This window comes from Chiloscyllium plagiosum, unplaced genomic scaffold (assembly GCF_037043375.1).
Source record: "Chiloscyllium plagiosum isolate Xiang-an unplaced genomic scaffold, Cpla_swu_hap1 HiC_scaffold_45, whole genome shotgun sequence".
In the NCBI taxonomy this organism is placed as follows: domain Eukaryota; kingdom Metazoa; phylum Chordata; class Chondrichthyes; order Orectolobiformes; family Hemiscylliidae; genus Chiloscyllium; species Chiloscyllium plagiosum.
In genome coordinates, this window is record NW_028270183.1 from 18,108,386 (window position 1) to 18,125,611 (window position 17,226).

The following is a 17,226-nucleotide window of genomic DNA, read 5'->3' on the forward strand; positions in this document are numbered from 1 at the left end:
TTCAATATGAGATGGAGTCAATATCAACTTAAGGATGTTGTGCATCAGTTATTCAGGGTATTGGTAAGAGCACATCTCAAATCCTGTGTGCAGGTTTTGTCCCCTTTTTAAGGAACAATGTAAATACATTAGAGATAGTTCAGAGGAGGTTTACTGGATTGATATCTCGAATCAGTGGAATGTCTTATGAAGAGAGGTTGACCTGACTGGGTCTGTTTTCACTGGAGTTTAGAAGAATGAGGGGTGACTTGATAGAAGTTTACAAAATCCTGAATGGCCTGGACAAGATGGATGGGGAAAGGATGTTTCTGTTGTGGTTGAGTTCAGATCACATGGACACTATGTTAAAATTATGGGTGACCCTTTCAGGACAGAGATAAGGAGAATTGTTTATTGCCTCAGAGGGTTGTGCTAAGTTCAGGCTGTCTGCCTCAGAATGTGCTGTAGGTGATGTCACTGAATATTATGAATGAAGAGGTAGATGGAGTTTGGCTAGGGAGTGGAATGAAAGATTATTGAGGTGATATGGGAATGTGGAATCAAAACATAAACAGATAATTCATCATCTTCTTAAATGATAGAGCAGACTGAAGGGGCCAAATGGCCTACTGTTGCTTCAAGTTCATATTTTTGTATGTACGACTCTCTGCTATTACAAGTTGAATGTTCACTGAATAAATATGTGTGTGTGTACGTTTGTTCATATATTTTGCATGTGTCTGCCTGAGTCTGTCGATGTGTGTCTGTGTTGAATCATCTGCTGACACTATCTTCCTTCATGCAGGAGGAATGAAGAATTGAGGGAAGGAATGTCAGGCTGTTCTCACACAAGAGTCAGGATATTGAGCGAGGAGGGGAGGAAACTGAAGAGGTGGGGACAATGTTCACCAACTCTGGTAAGAATGAGGAAGTTTTCATTAATTTATAATTCCTGCATCATTAAAAGCTTGATGTCTCTAAGAAGGTGCCTATATTTTCTTTTTGGGGACGATAAACTAAAATGGAATTTGGAGTGCCGACTCAAAATGATCTGCAATTTAAAAATCAAGTGCTGCAAACTTTTTGAACTGTGTGGTACAATGTTGCTATCAGAAGCAGCGAGAAGGGAAATTCTGCACTGAATGGCAATGACTGGGTTTCAAGTGAAGGAAGTTCTGCTTGACAAAAGCCCTCAGGTTGGTTGAGCTGCAGTTTGTTAAGTGTCGGAAATCCCAGGGCAGCTGAGAGAGAGAGGGAGGGACAGACAGACAGTTCCAGAAACTGCATGCAGAAATGTTCTATTTATCCTTCTCTTTCTCTTCATCTCTCTGTCTCTCTCTTTCTCATCATTCCCCAAATGGGAAAAGACAAAAAAAAACAAGAAAGCTTAAAATAAATTCTGAAACAAGAAGACTTTGGTCCAGCCAATCTACAATGAAGTCAAATAATGGCCATTACTCCACAGGCAGCAGTGTGTTATCCTTGTTAAAATCAAAAGGACTGGGAGAAAATACCTTCCAACCTTGTGGACTAGAATGTGGATGTTCAGAATTTTGTTTACCCAATCTGTATTCTTTTTCTACCCTTCGTATACGTGTTAAACTCTCTATCTCTGTCTCATTTCCTGATGTTTGAGTCTGTGTTTAGGTGTTAGGTTTTGAGGGAGTATAATCTGAGGCACATAGTGGTAGATTAGAAATTCTTTCTTTTCTCTGCTTTTGGCAATGTGAAGTGTGTTGAAATAAGTAGTTATTCTTCTGTTATGAAATTCACCAGCTGTGAAATGCTTTTGTCCTGAATATCAGTCAGTCAGGCAAATTGACCATTTTGGTGGTCTCAGTGGGGTTTAATAGAGTTTGTGAACACACATAGAGCAGGAGAGCTCAATTATTGGCACACGCGTTCCAGTTAAATTGTGACAGGTCTCAGAGCTGACTTTCAGTGGCTCATGTAAAATAATATTATGTCACATAAAAGAAAGATAATCTCTCTCTCTCTATTGGAAGCAGTGAAACAGTGTCAAATGGAAGCAGGTCAAAAGCCTTTCAGCTGATCTGAGATGGTATGCAGCTCAAAATCAACTGCTTGTCTATTGACATCCTTCCTCCCAGTTATCACCCAATTTAAAGGATGCAATGTCCCATTTTCTACTCTAGATGGAACACTCAGACTGATGAGTATATCTTTTTTAGCTTTATTTTTGGACATATCTGAACCATGTGTACATGTGTTACATTAATATTTCTTCTTGCATTTAGCAATTAATAAACTCACTCTTTCACTAAGTCAAGGGAGCCTGGTTAAATTGGCTCCCTTTAAAACATCAATTACATTTGTCTGGGTGAAAGGCACCTACAAGAAAAGGGATTGTTTTCAAATCAACCTTGCTGTGACCAGCAGGGAGGGTGGATGAATACACAATGGCAGCCCTTCTCATTGGTCCTCAGCAAGGACTTGGCATTTCGCAGTTCCCGCCTCGCTCTGTAATGAATTGGAGAACTTCACCCAGTCGTAACACTCTGTACAAACCTGAGTGTGCTTGAAGGTGATGTTCACAATTGGGTCAAGTCCATTGTTGTGCCTGTTCGTTATCACGGCTGAGACTACATCTGAGATTAATTGAAACGGCTTCTGTTTCCCACCAGTGGTGCTGTGGAACTCACTTCCATTCAGAATGGAATCCATGCCCTTGTAGGCGATCAAAGCCATCACTGTTAAATCTAATTATGCAGGGATCATTAAGCATTACAAATGCTGGAGAGAGATCTTTAGGGTAAACATTTGCAACAAAATACATGTACGTCATTTGCAGAAACAGAACAATAATAACCAACATCCTAGAAACGGTCATGACCAAGTGCAGCTGTATATCGAGATGTTCATACCACATACAGTTAGGATTGGAGAATAGCTAATTCTGGTCTTGCAATAAATACAGGAAGGGGCAGCAAGAACCCAGAATGGGGAGCCTTTTTTTCAGCTGATTACTCTTGCAAAAGACAGAGTTCCTTTCCACCTTCCTTTCCAAGGCCGTTTCTTCGATGGGTTTCTCCCTCCACAAACTAACCCGAAATCAACTCCATGTTCTAGACCCTCTGACTGAGGAATGTTCTCCCCATCAATGTTCCTTCCATCAGTCTCACTAATTCACTTGTGCTCCTTAATTTCATGTCTACATAATTGCTGAAGCTGTCCTTGGATTAACTACATCCACATCCTCTGTCCCTCTTTAAATCCAGTGCCAGGATTTTCCTGTCAAATCACTTTGTCTCCAGTCAATTCTTGAAACTCAGTCCTTTGCCTCTGGGATTCAGGCTTGGGGGTCTTCTCTGCACTGAATCTATGCCATGCCATCTCTTGGAATGATGTTCAAACCTTCTGGTGCTGAAGGCTCTGACTGACCAAAACACCTTTCAAACTGACCTCAGCATATCCCCTTTATTGTGTCTTCATTCACTTCAAAGAGAATAAACCAAAACGAGAATGCTGTACAATGCAGTTCGTGCTCGCAAGGGTGAACTGACATCACAAGGTCATCTTTCCTCATCAGAATGGAAAGGACAGATCCTGGGGGATGTGAAGGATGTCTCAGCCTAGTGTTCCAGTCCCAGTTGTTCTGGTGCTAAGATCATGTGATAAATACCAATGTGTCATAACTTGGAAGTTGAGACTGAAATTCTGACAGGACCCGTGGTGTTATCACTGGCCTGTTAATCCGGAGACTCATGTAATGTTCTGGGGATCCGGGTTTGAATTCTGCCACGGTAGACAATGAAATTTGAATGGAATAAAAATCTGGAATTAAGAGTCTAATGATGACAATAAATCAATAGCCAATTCAGAGAATCATAGAATCCCTACAGTGTGGAAGCAGGCCATTCAGCTCATTGAGTCCAGACTGACCCTCTGAAAAGCATGCCACCAAACCCAACCCCATGCCTTGTATTTCCCATGGCTAATCCACCTAGTCTGTACATCCCCTGGCACTATGGACAATTTAGCATGGCCAATCCACCTGATCTGCACAACTATGGGAGGAAACCAGAACATTTTGAGGAAATCCATGCAGATACAGAGAGAATATGCAAACTCCACACAGTAGCTCGAGGCTGGAACCAAATCCAGGTTCCTGCTGCTGTGAGGCAGCAGTGCTAACCACTGAGCCACCGTGCCACCCATCTGGTTCACTACTGTCCTTTAGGGAAGGAAACGACCACCTTTACCTGGTTTGGTCTCATACTGTGATTCCAAGCTCACAGCATTGTGGTTAACTCTTCACTGCCCTGTGGGCAATTGGGATGGGCAATAAATGCTGCCCAAGCTAGTGATGGCCTGATCTTGTGAATTGATAAAAAAAGTGTCTCAGATATAATATAACTAACTATGTCATAAACATTTCCTGTTCTGCAAGTTTAAACATCTCTTCTGCCAAATACTTTGTGTGCATGTCCTTTCATTTTTGGTTTCAGTAAATCTAAACCCTGTAAGAACGATTGGTGAAGGTATCTCATATGGTTCTGGAGAATGAAAGCATACGCCAGAATGACAGAGAACTGAAATGGAAGTAGACATAACCAGTAAAGTTACCAGTTGTATTTCCTCTGCTGTGTGTCTGTCGGTTGATATCCATCACAGTGTCCTTCACTTGTAAACGGATTCTGTCCAGGGCTGACCTGTTTCCTCCCTGAAAAGCCCTTACTTCCATATCTAAATGTGAAAAAAATGTCAAACCCTGAAGTGAGTCATATCGGAGTGTAACATATTCACAGTCTAGTTATATTGTTCAGGCTCAACTGTCAGTTTAATTGATGGACACAGCTCTGGGCTGAAAGTATTGCTTTGGACTAGATTTCGCTCCTGAGGTGGCTATATAGAGCTTGGAACATTCCTACTCCGTGCACCATGGGAGAAACAGACCTGGATTCCCAGAGTTTTAATTTGGGAGGTCCAGTTTCTCAGCAACAGTTTGGAGGGAGCCATGGAGGTTGCTGAATCCTGTGGTGTGCTGGTTAAAAAGCTCACCTCAGTGGACTGGGACTTCACCCATGGTCAAAACACAATAGCCATGTTGAGATTAATTAAAATATAATCTAAGAATCTACTACAGGCTTCACTCTATGAACAAAAACCATTCTCATTGACGAAATCTCATTCAATACATTGAAATCCCTTCAAACTTAATCTCTCATAACAACCTTTGTACTCATTGCTCTTCATACAGAACAACTAATCCTTTAATGACATCTTGACGTGGTCAATCACATTGTGAACATATAGGATCCCAATGCAGAAATAATACTGGAATGATAACCCTCAAGCTTATGTCAACAGGTACTGAAATAGGAAAAACTGCATTTTTAACCCTGAGACATCGTGGGCTGTTCTTTATTCCCAAAATTTAAAGAACAGTAGATTTAAGTAACTGAATGGGTTGACCAATCCACTGACCATCTCCATCTTTTATGTGCATGCAAATCAACTATTAAAAATTGTAAGTCATGTACTTTGGGAAATATACCTCTTTCTATCAACAAATGTGATCTATTTGAACTCAACACTGACTTCACACTGCCCTGGATGTTTCGATTTTCCCCATTGTTGGAATTACACCCTGCTTCTCAAGCCTCCCCATCCTTGGTGTGTTCAAAATCAGAAGGGGAAATAGCTCAGGAGGGGATGGCTAATAAAGTAAGGAATTGCACAATGAATGATAGGACCCTGGAAAGTACTGAAGATCAGAAGAATCCTGATTGTTTATGTCAGTACATCCCTGAAAGTAGCAGGTGTGATTGATCGGTGGTTAAGAAGGACTTTTTTACAAAGTGATAGAACACAATAATGGGATGATTATGCTGCAACTATAAAACTGCTGATTTTGTAGCAACTGGAGTATTGTGTGCAGTTATGGTCAGCACATTATCAGAATGATGTGATTGCACAAGAGGAGGTAGGGGGCTGATTTAACCAGAATGTTACCTTAAACCTCATCTGAGTTATGAGGAGAGATTGGATAGGCTGAAGTTGTTTCCTTTGGAGAAGCAAAGATTGAGGGACGACTTATTACAGGGGTATATGATGTTGAGGGTCCTAGACAGAATGGATGGGAAGGCACTTTTCCCATTGGTAGAGCTGTCAATAACCAGGTAAGAGGTAGAAGGCTAAGAGGAGATTTGAGGAGTGATCTTTTCACTTAGAGGATGTTGGGAGTCTGCAACTGACTGCCTGAAGAGTCAGAAATTCTCGCAACATTCACATTTTAGATGTTCACTTGTGTTGCTGTAACCTGCAGGACTATGGGCCAAGAACTGGAAAATGAGATTAGTGTCATCAGATCATCATTGATTGGTGCTGACATAGAGGGCTGAATGGCCTTCTCCTGTGCTGTAAATGTCTATGAACCTAAATCATTCCCACTCATGAAAGGATCATGACAGAGTGTGCAAAAATCGAAAGTAGTAGGCAAAAGCAGTAAAAGAGAAATCATTTTTTCAGAGCGAGTGTTTAGGGTGTGGAATGCAGTGCCTGAGGTGCGTGTGAATCAACTGAAACGTTCACAAGAGAAAAGGAAGAATGTGCAGGGGTATGGAAACAGGGCGGGAGAATGGCACCAAGTGAAGTGATCATTTGGGGAGCTGAGGGAAACCTGATGGACAGACTGGCCTCCTGTTCTGGGACAATTCTGTGATTGTAAAAATAAAGATGAGTATAAAACTATTGGAATGTGGTAAAAATGCAGCAAATTTACAAAAGAACCTTGATATTTGTATCTTATCTGTTCTTGATGGGATTCTTATCTAACACCAAAATGGCAGATGCTGAACTGGTAAAGGTGGTCAATAAATGCCAGATGTACCAACAATTACAACATCTCAGCAAGGAAAATGGAAAATAAAGAATGACTCATGATTGAAATGTTGGCAGGCCATGCCTAAACAGGAGGGTATTTTATTAGATGAGAATGTGGTGGATTAATCCAAATCCCAGGATGGGGCACAGAAACATGAGGATATCATTTGGTCACTTGAACCTTGAATCAATTGACTGTATTTTAATCCCATTGATCTGTCTGAGTACTGCAACCCTTAATACCTAACATGCACAAATCTATCTATCTCAGAGTGGAAAATTTGAATTGAACTGATCTCAACAGCTCTCGGGGGGAGATTCCATCAAACTTTGTCTGAAGGAGTGTTTGTTAATTTCAATGCTGAATGCCAAGATTCAATGTTATGATTTGTGGGTAAAGAGTTAATGTGAATATGTCAATGAGGTAGTCTACATCTTCATTGGGAAGTAATGTAAGATCATCTAACAGGGATAGGTGAAGTCTTCTGCTGTACATGTTTAATATACAGTTTTGTGAAGGCTAGGTCGTGACTCACAAACCTTCTTGAGCTCTTTGAGAAGGTGACCAAGCAGGTGGATGAAGGTAAAGTGGTTGATGTGGTCTTATGGGGAAAGACTGAGGGACTTGAGCCTATTTTCATTTGAGAGAAGAAGGTTAAGAGGTGACTTAATAGAGACATATAAGATGATCAGAGGGTTGATTGGGTGGACAGTAAAAGCCTTTTACCTTGGATGGTGATGGCGAGCACGCGGGAACATAGCTTTAAATTGAGGGCTGATAGACACAGAATAAATGTCAGAAGTAGTTTCTGTACTCAGAGAGTAGTAACGGCATGGAACGCTCTGCCTGCAACAGTAATGATCTCGCCAATTTTATGGGCATTTAAATGGTTATTAGATAAACATTTGGATCATAATGGATATGGGTAGGTTACATTGGCTTCAGATTGGTTATACAGGTTGGTGCAACATCGAGTGCCAAAGGGCCTGTACTGAGCTGTAATGTTCTATATTCTATGTTCTAATATTTACCATGTTTGAAGAATAGATCATGTTTGGCAACAACCAAGATTCCTGCAATTTTTATCAGCCCCTTACCAGGGGTCACAAGGTGAGAGGGGAAAAGTTTCAGGGAAATATGTGTGGAAAGTTCTTTATGTGGAGGGTGGTGGGTTCATGCATCACGTTGCCAGTGGTGGTGGTAGAGGCGGGCAGGATCGTATCATTTAAGATATATCCTGACAGTTACATTAATGGGCAGGGAACAGAGGGATACAGATCCTTGGAAAACAGGCGACAGGTTTAATTTAAGCATCTAGATCTGCGCAAGCCTGGCGGACCGAAGGGCCTGTTCCTGTGCTGTTATTTTTCTTTGTTCTTTGCTCTTTGTTCTTACACAACCAATTTTATCAATTCACAAGATCAGGCCATCACAAGCTTGGGCAGCATTTATTGCCCATCCCAATTGCCCACAGGGCAGTGAAGAGTTAACCACAATGCTGTGAGCTTGGAATCACAGTATGAGACCAAACCAGGTAAAGGTGGTCGTTTCCTTCCCTAAAGGACAGTAGTGAAACAGATGGGTGGCACGGTGGCTCAGTGGTTCGCACTGCTGCCTCACAGCACCAGGGACCTAGGTTCAATTCCTGCCTCAGGCAACTGTCTGTGTGAAGTTTGCACATTCTCCCCGTGTCTGCGTGGGTTTCTTCCGGGTGCTCCGGTTTCCTCCCACAGTCTAAAGGTGTGCAGGTAAGGTGAATTGGCCATGCTAAATTGCCCGTAGTGTTAAATGCATTAGTCAAGTGTAAATGCAGGGGAATGGGTCTGGGTGGGTTGCTCTTCAGAGGGTCGGTGTGGACTTGTTGGGCTGAAGGGCTTGTTTCCACACTGTAGGGAATCTAATCTAATCTAATCATAAACCGAAAGGGACTTGAAACATTTTAAATTCAGGATCTACATCTTGACAAGTGTATCCGATGATTTCCCAATGATGATGAACTTGTTTAATATCTCAGTACTAGACAATGTGTAAGGTCAAATAGCTGATTAAACAAAGTCGATTACACAAAATATCTTTTGCTGAGCTTACTGATATTTTCAGTTGATATTGTTCTGTTTCCCTGAGGTGGCAAATTCAGAGCGGCAACAATGGCAGCATTTTCCATGGTTTGCAGGAATATGGAGCAGGAATAGAGTCGTTGTTCTTTTTCCATGTTTTCCCACAAGGAATAATTCCTTAAAATATCACTGGAGTTTGAAATGATTTCCTGTGGGGAAAAAAACAATTCATTTCCATCCTAGCGAACCCAAATAATTTCTCAAGTGCCATTTATTCGAAGATTGTCATTGCTCCTTTTAATGGATCTGCTCATTGACCAAATGGTGACCAGTTGTGGCTCAACAGGTAACGCTTCTGTCTCTGGGTCAAATCCTGCTCCTGCACAACATTTAGACTGGCACTCCCAGAAGGACAAATTGTTGGGCCAAATGGCCTGTTTCTGTGCTGGAACATCATGGCGTAATCCCTCACTGGGGTCTCAAGATGTTTCTTCACCGTTACCTGGCCATTGCTTCTCTGTCGTTGACTGACATTCCCTATCAATCATTTTAAAAGCTGTAGAATTCAGAGCTCTAATTGAGGATTCAAATTTTGGATCCTAGCTGTTGTCAGAAGCAACAAATATATGTAGGCTTTTCATTAACAACAAAATGGCTGCAAGTTATGATTTGACTTTGTGAACCTGTTGCTTTGCTGAATTAGCTAGAATAGAAGATAAGGCAAACAATGGAGCTTTCGTAAAATGAATACTGACACATTAATTGCCCATTCGAACTAACCCTGAACTGCTAGCATGAGATGATGATTTACGTAAAACAAGAATCATTTCCCAGGAAATAACATTGGATTAGCGTGCTGTCAATAATGTCACCATATTACAGTTGATGGGTCTATTCTTATATTTAAGGCTGTAATGTCTCTTTAAAAAAAACATATAAAAATGCTTATTGTTCAATTGTAATTGCGCAATTTTGCCACAGAGCACAGAAGCTTTAACGTCTGTGTTGCTGAACAGAATTGCGTCAGGATGCCTTACTTTATGAAACAGATAATCTTGCTTTATACAGACTGCATTCTGTTGACTTGTTTGACCAATCTCGAAGCCGAAGGGTTCCGTCTGGGATCCACATCTTCATAATCATTGTACCTATCCACCACAGACAAAACTAAACCAGTTTTTTTCACTTTCTGGGGAAATTAAATGTCAAGGTAAATGATTCGCAATCAGGTAACTGAAGGATTATCTTAGGAACTAGTGTTAATTAGTCTATGTGCATGACTTGCTTTTAAAACACTGAGTGCATTGTGGCCAAATTTGTTGATGAATCAAAGACAGGTAGGAAAGCAAATATTAAAGAGGCATGCAAGAGTTTACAAAGGGATGGAAATGGGTGTATAGATGGGATATAGAAATTTGGCAGAAAGAGCATAATTTTGGAAAATATCAGGTTGTCGATTCTCCCAGTCAGAAGAGAAAAGCAGAATTTTATCTGAATAGAGAGGGACGGCAGAACGCTGAGGTGCTGAAAGATCTGGGTATCCTTGTACAGGATTCCTATAATGTTGGGATGCAGGTGCACCACATAATCACAAAGGCTAATGTAGTGTTAGATTTGTTGTTTGGTATGACAAAATGTAAAATATCAACAGTTCAATATATGTGTACAAGGCATCTGTTTCAGATGACCTGCTCAGTTATGTCATTGCAAAGGAATTGTAGGATTGTGATAAAGTTTATAGACACTCCAATCCAGAGAGCTTTGCAATTTACTAAGTTAAATGCTTTGATGAAGAAAAAACAATGAGTGAAGGGATATGGGGAAGAAAAGGACTGATCTTAATGTCATGATCTTAGAGAATGATGTCACCAGCTCCTATATTCTACCCATGATGCAATGGGGTGGATGTCATGACTGACCTGTACATTCTGATGAGTAATCTGATTAATGGTGGAGTTAATCCATGAACAAAATAAATGGTAAGTAGTCAGGGATATCTGTGTGAAGGAGAGAAAAGAGGCATCAAAATCTTTCAAGCAAGAGAGTAAACTTCAGTTCAGTAAATTAATTTATCCCTTCTCAGACTGATACATTGATCATGTTCATATACATATGGCACCTATAAGTGCACAGGTGACAGGCATGTACACTGTTACATAGATCCTGCGTGTGTAAAGCATGTGCTGATCATACACAATCATGTCTTGCATAAAGATACATAGGTACAAGTATATAAGCTGCATACATAAAGCACTCTGAATGTATTAAAACATTTGAGATGCCTCAGGCAAACACAAAACTACACCATCCAAACAGTTATAAAGACAGGGGATCACAAGGAAAGGGAGTTTAAAGGGGTATGTGAAGGTGTTGGGAATGGAGGAGGAGTGGATGGCCCAGAGAGAATGGTCCCTACAAAATGATATCAACCATGATGGTGGGGAATCCCTGGTTGAGAAAAAAGGTTGAGTCTTTGGAGGCCCACTTCTTGAAGATGGCATCATCAGAACAGATACCGTGGGTCAGACGGTGCCTCAGCCATGTCTGACCCATCTCCTTCACATCAGCCCTCACCCCCTCATTTCCCTGCTTCACCAACGATAGGATCCCTCTCATATTCTCACCTGCTATCCCCCCAGCATCCACATTGAGAGGATTATTAGCTGTCATTTTCACCACATCCAGCAGGATGTGCCATCTTTCCCCCCCTCACCTTGTCAGCATTCCACAGGGATTGTTCCCTCCAGAGCATCTTGGTCCATTCCTCCATTCTCAACACCTCATACATTCCTACAGCACTTTTCTTTTCAATCGCAGAAGGAATAAGTCCTGCCTGCTTACTTCCTCCCACCTCCATATCCAAGGTCCGAGACATACCTTCCAAATGAATCAATGATCCACTATATTTGCTGTTCACAACATGGTCTCCTCGACATTGGGGAGACGAAGATCAAATTGGGCGAGCTCTTTGCAGGACACCTACATTCGGTCCACAAAAATGACCCTGAGCTTCAAGTTATTTGCCACTTCAGCACATCACCACCGTTTCCGGCCAACATCTCTGTCTCAGGCTTGCTGCAGTGCTCCAGTGAAGCTCAGTACAAGCTGGAAGAATGGGACCTCACTTTCTGCTTGAGTACCCTGCACCTTTCTGGACTCAGTAATGAGTTCAGCAATTTTAGAGCCTGAGCACCTTCTCTCATGTCCTTACCCCAACCCCACACACACCAGGCCTTGTCATCACATTGGCTACCACCACAAACAACCCATTACTAGCCATTAATGGTCCCTATTTGCAGCTATTTCTTCTCCCAGGCTGACCTTTACCCAGTTCCTTCTCTGCTCAACTGTATTATCTCTCTCTGGGCTCCATCTCCACCCATAGTTTACTCCTCCTCCCTCCCCACACTGCATTTTCAGCACACGTAACAACCTTTTCCTAGCCACATATAGTTCTGAAGAAATGTCCCTGGACCCAAAACGTTAACTCTGTTTTCTCTTCATAGATGCTGCTGGACCTCCTGAGCTTTTCCAGCAATTCCAGTTTTTGTTCCATAAGCCTGTGCCTTGCTCTATCTCACAGGGATATTTGCCCTTCCTTATGAAGGGTTATAGTCCTGACCTTTCACGATACTCTGCCACCAAACATCTCATGCTCAGTTGTCCCTTGTGGAATAAATTCATTTTTTTAAACCTCTATCCTTTTCCTTTCTGTACATTTCAATTGAATGTAAAAAGTTGAATTGCAAGTCAAGTCACTCATTCTGCACTGTGGAGGTGCAGGTCATCATTGAGAGCAATATTCACATTTCCACTTTTAACTGCACCAAAAGTTGCTATCAGTTTTATACAGTGTCAACAATGAACTGTGATTGTTTCACCATCAATAGGGCAACCAGTATCTCATATCAGCCATGTCAAAATTCTTCTCAATCTCCTCTTTGCCTGCACATATATCCACTTGGTATCCTAAACTTCTCCCTATAGCCGCAGTGTCCAATCATTATAAATACCTTACCGACCTTTGTAAAATTGTTCAAGCTGCATTGTTCTGTGTTGATCCTGTTTAGTTCTGTAAAATAATGAAGACATTTAAAATGTCGCTCACTGACAGGAGAAATGAATGTGAATGCTGTAATAATCTAACATTGAGCCTTCCTCAGCCTGAATGACTAAGTGTGACATCACAACAGAGCTCAGTGTGAGCACCACCCAATGAGAGCAGAACCTGAAACAGAAGGTTATGGCTGCATTGGAACGAACACAAAACCTCGGCTGATACTCCCACTGCAATACTGAGGTAATGCAGCAGAGTTGGAAGTGTCATCTTTGAGAAGAAATGTTAAGGCCCTCTCCAAGGCAGGAATGTGACCTTGCTTGTGACTGACGTGACTCATCGGGGCACATAACATCCCCCTCCCCTGGACCCAACAGCCGCCTCCCACCTGCCAGACCTGACACTGCCCCGTCCCCAGCCCTACTCTGACCATTCCCCACCATCGGAGGCAACACCCACCTGAGCCTGACCTGACATCCACAGTTTCCTGGCAGCCTGGAACCCCACTGTATGTTGTGCTACTGACCTCCCTCTCTGGTTTACTAGACCCTGTTACCCTACCAGCTCACCCAGTTGACACCCCACCCCCAGCAGCCTAAACAGCTCACCCACAAGGCATCCAACCCCCAGCACTATACCCACTTTGTTCACCCAGCATATCACAGGACCGATATAGTACAGACCTCATCCACTTGGCCCCTACCTCCCTCACCCACCTGGCACCTTAACCCCTTAACCAAGTGCCACACTATTCCCACACTTACATAAGTGAAATACTTTGCTTTTCACAGGAGCTGTCAAAGTGTCTGGCTCTGCTGCTGCTGCACAATTAATTCACGGAATGCAGTCAGATTGCTGCAGAACAGGGACTGGGTGCTTTCTATGGCAATTTTCTTCATAGCATGGATTCCAGTGCAGGTTTGAAACAGGAGGCTCCAATTGAAGTTTCTCCAACATGGGAGACATTGAAAAGTAAATGGGTATTTGATCAATGTCGAAAATAGGCTTTTGACTTGACCGGAACATCTGGCCATTGTATAAAAAGGGCCGACATGTAAATGACAATCTTACAAAAGTGAATAGAGTCAGAGAGCAGAGGTATAAATCAGAGATTGAAGGGACACAGCATAATTCTTTTAGGATTCATTACAGCATGAGAGTCAAGTGCTTGTCAATAACAGATAGGATAGCTTAACGTTTTAGAAGTTGTTTTGCATTCAGTATAGTCTTTACCTTGGCACTGTGCAACTATTTAATCAGGAATAGAACATTCTCCAGTTGTTCAGCTAAATCCTTCATTACAGGGACATAGAAGCTGCCTGCCCAAAAGAATCTCCCTGACCACCTTCATGTAACTGATCATCTGCTGTCAGCTTCTGTCTAAACCTTTGTTTGATCTCTGACTCCCTGTGACCTGGCTGGTGTGAATTTCCCTCCAAGAGATTAGTTTACCTGTTGCTATATGGAAAAGGGAGTCTCATAAAGGAGAGTCTTACAGAACATGATACAACTCAGGAAATATGGATACAAAGCAGAGAAGAGAGCCACAGCTGAATTATTCTGGGATCCATTACAGTGCGAGAATCAGGTTTTTGGAAAAAAAATAAATGCATCAGTGTTAAAGAATGAAAGTCTGGTGAATGTTTTAAATGGTATTTCCCAAGTAGAATAGTCTTTACCTTGGCACTGCGTGACTGTTTTATCGGTGAAGGTACGTTCTCCAGTGGTTGAGACAAATCCTTCATTACAGGTACACTCAAAATCACCAAATGTGTTGGTGCATGTTGCATTTGAACCACACGGGTCTGTCACACACTCGTTAATATCTGGAATACAAAATACCCATGAACCTCCCTGGCCACATTCATGTACTGATCATCTGCGAAAAGCCTTTGTCTAAACCTTTGTTTGATTTCTGTCTCCCTGTGTCCTGCTGGTGTGAGTTTCCATCCAAGACATTGGTTTACCTGATACGGCAATCCTGTTATCTCCCAGACCAGAATGAACCTCACATGGATGTTGTGGTGTTGAAGAATCCAACAAACATTTGTTACAACTAATTATTTGGCGCAAACATTATATTCTTCAGACGCAGAATTGTCTGGGCCAATATTCTGCTGTTTTATTACAACAGAGGAGAATGGTTGTAAAATAGAGGGTTATGCTTCCAATGATCTGAGGTAAGATGGAGTGTGAGATCTTCATACCATCAGGTCACATCCAGTGATTCAGTAATGATATCACAAGCATTTCTCTGAACGTTTTACTGACTGACTTCGAACATAACACAGCAGTAAATCGATATTGCGAGCAAAAAATCTCAGAAATTGAACATGAGACTGCACCATGTGTTGGGATGAGAATCTGATGCTCCAAAAGAGTGACTCTGGATGAATTCATTGAGTTGCTATAATGTTACAATGTCAAGCCAAGGATTAATCAGATCAAAATAGAATGCAAGCGACCTGTGAAATATCAGCTTAATGCTGGATGAAGTAATTATTTTTCAGGACAACTTTGTTTGATTCCTCGACATGAATATTCATGGCTTAAGTTACCATGTCACTGTGATACCAAGTTTCACAAGTTTACAGTCCAGAACCTTGAATTAATGGTGTGAAATATGAGTTTCCCTCATTTTACAATCCAGCAAAGGGAGTCTCATAAAGGGGAGTCTTGCAGAAGATGAAACAACTCCGGAAATATGGATGCAAAACAGAAAAGAGAAAGAGGCACAGCTGAATTATTCTGGGATCCATTACAGCGTGAGAGTCAGATTTGTGGGAAAAAATAAATGCATCAGTGTGAAAGAATGAAAGTCTGGTGAATGTTTTAAGTAGCATTTCCCAAGTAGAATAGTCTTTACCTTGGCACTGCGTGACTGTTTTATTGGTGAAGGTTCGTTCTCCAGTGGTTGAGACAAATCCTTCATTACAGGTACACTCAAAATCACCAAATTTATTGGTGCATGTTGCATTTGAGCCACACGGCTCTGTCTCACACTCGTCATTATCTGGAATTGAAAACAATGATGAATCTCCCTGACCACCTTCATGTACTGATCATCTGCTATAAGCTTCTGTCTAAACACCTGCCTGACCTCTGTGTCCCTGTGTCACGGCTGCCATGGGTTTCCATCAAAGAGAAAATTCTTTATTACAGGGCCATTTTCATCAGAAAATATTAAGCTGCTGTCTTGTAGCAAACCAAGTTATTTCAGTCGAGTTTCACAAAATCGTACACTTTCGAAGAGGCTCTTTGGCCCATTGCGTCTGTACTGTCAAAAAAATGTGCTCAACATAAAGATTGTAGGGCTTTTTTAAGAAAGAAATGAGGAAAGCAACGAGGGTCAATGAGATAGCATGGTCAGGTAAGGTTAAGGGTAATCCAAAGAGATTCTACAAGCACTACAAGCACGGTGCTCAGTGGTTAGCAATGTTGCCCCACAGCATCCGGGACCCAGGCTTGATTCCAACCTCTATGTAGAGTTTGCACATTGTCTGTATGTCTGTGTGGGTTTCCTCCGACAATCCAAAGATGTGCAGGTTAGATGACTTGGCCAAGCTAAATTGCCCATAGTGTTCAGAGATATGTAGGTTAGGGCTTTAGTCAGGGGCAAATATTGGATAATAGTGAAGGGGGCTGAGTGGGTTATTCTTTGGAGGATTGGTATGGACCTGTTGGGCCAAAGAGCCTTTTTCCACACTGTAGGGATTCTCTCTAAAAACTTTAGAGTAAGAGGAGAGCTCAAGAGAGGATAGCGAGATCAAGGAGGTCATCTGTGTGCTGAACTTCAAGAGATTGGGGAGATACTAAATAAATAGTTTGTGCCAGTTTTGACTGTGGAAAAAGAAATGGTGGCTAGAGAATGCAGGAAAGTCAATATTGATGTTGTAAAACAGTTCACATTATAAAAGAGGAGTTTCTGGAAGTCAAAGTGCACTTTTCAGGGTTAAGTTGCATCTGCCACTGACCTGCCCATTCCCAATCTGTTTTTATGCTGCTGTAACTTAATACCTTCTGCCGCACAGTCACCAACCAAGCAATCAATCGTCACGTCATTCGCAAACATATTTATCATCACTTCCCACATTTTCTTCTGTATTATTTATGTCACAAACAGTAAAGGACCCAGTGATATGTCTCTGGACACTGGCCTCCAGCCACACAAACAGTCTTCTGCTCCCATCCTCTGACTCATCCCACGAAGCCAATGTTTGGATCCAACTTGTCAAGTTACCCTGGATCCTGTGTGCTTTTGTATCTTTGTCACTCTCCTTTGTTAA

At 41.8% G+C, this 17,226-nt stretch overlaps 1 protein-coding gene across 1 annotated transcript in view; it reads right to left on the reverse strand.

The window, feature by feature from the left end:
• Window positions 1-17,226, reverse strand: part of LOC122552182 (adhesion G protein-coupled receptor E3-like) — an 83,822-nt gene that overhangs the window by 17,334 nt on the left and 49,262 nt on the right. Inside the window, exons 7-13 of the mRNA XM_087983180.1 lie at window positions 15,807-15,953; window positions 14,620-14,766; window positions 12,906-12,955; window positions 10,803-10,880; window positions 8,915-9,092; window positions 4,567-4,686; window positions 2,509-2,699 (exon numbers count right to left, since the gene is read on the reverse strand). Coding sequence (XP_087839306.1) covers window positions 2,509-2,699; window positions 4,567-4,686; window positions 8,915-9,092; window positions 10,803-10,880; window positions 12,906-12,955; window positions 14,620-14,766; window positions 15,807-15,953 — 911 coding nt within the window. The remainder of the gene's footprint in view (window positions 1-2,508; window positions 2,700-4,566; window positions 4,687-8,914; window positions 9,093-10,802; window positions 10,881-12,905; window positions 12,956-14,619; window positions 14,767-15,806; window positions 15,954-17,226) is intronic.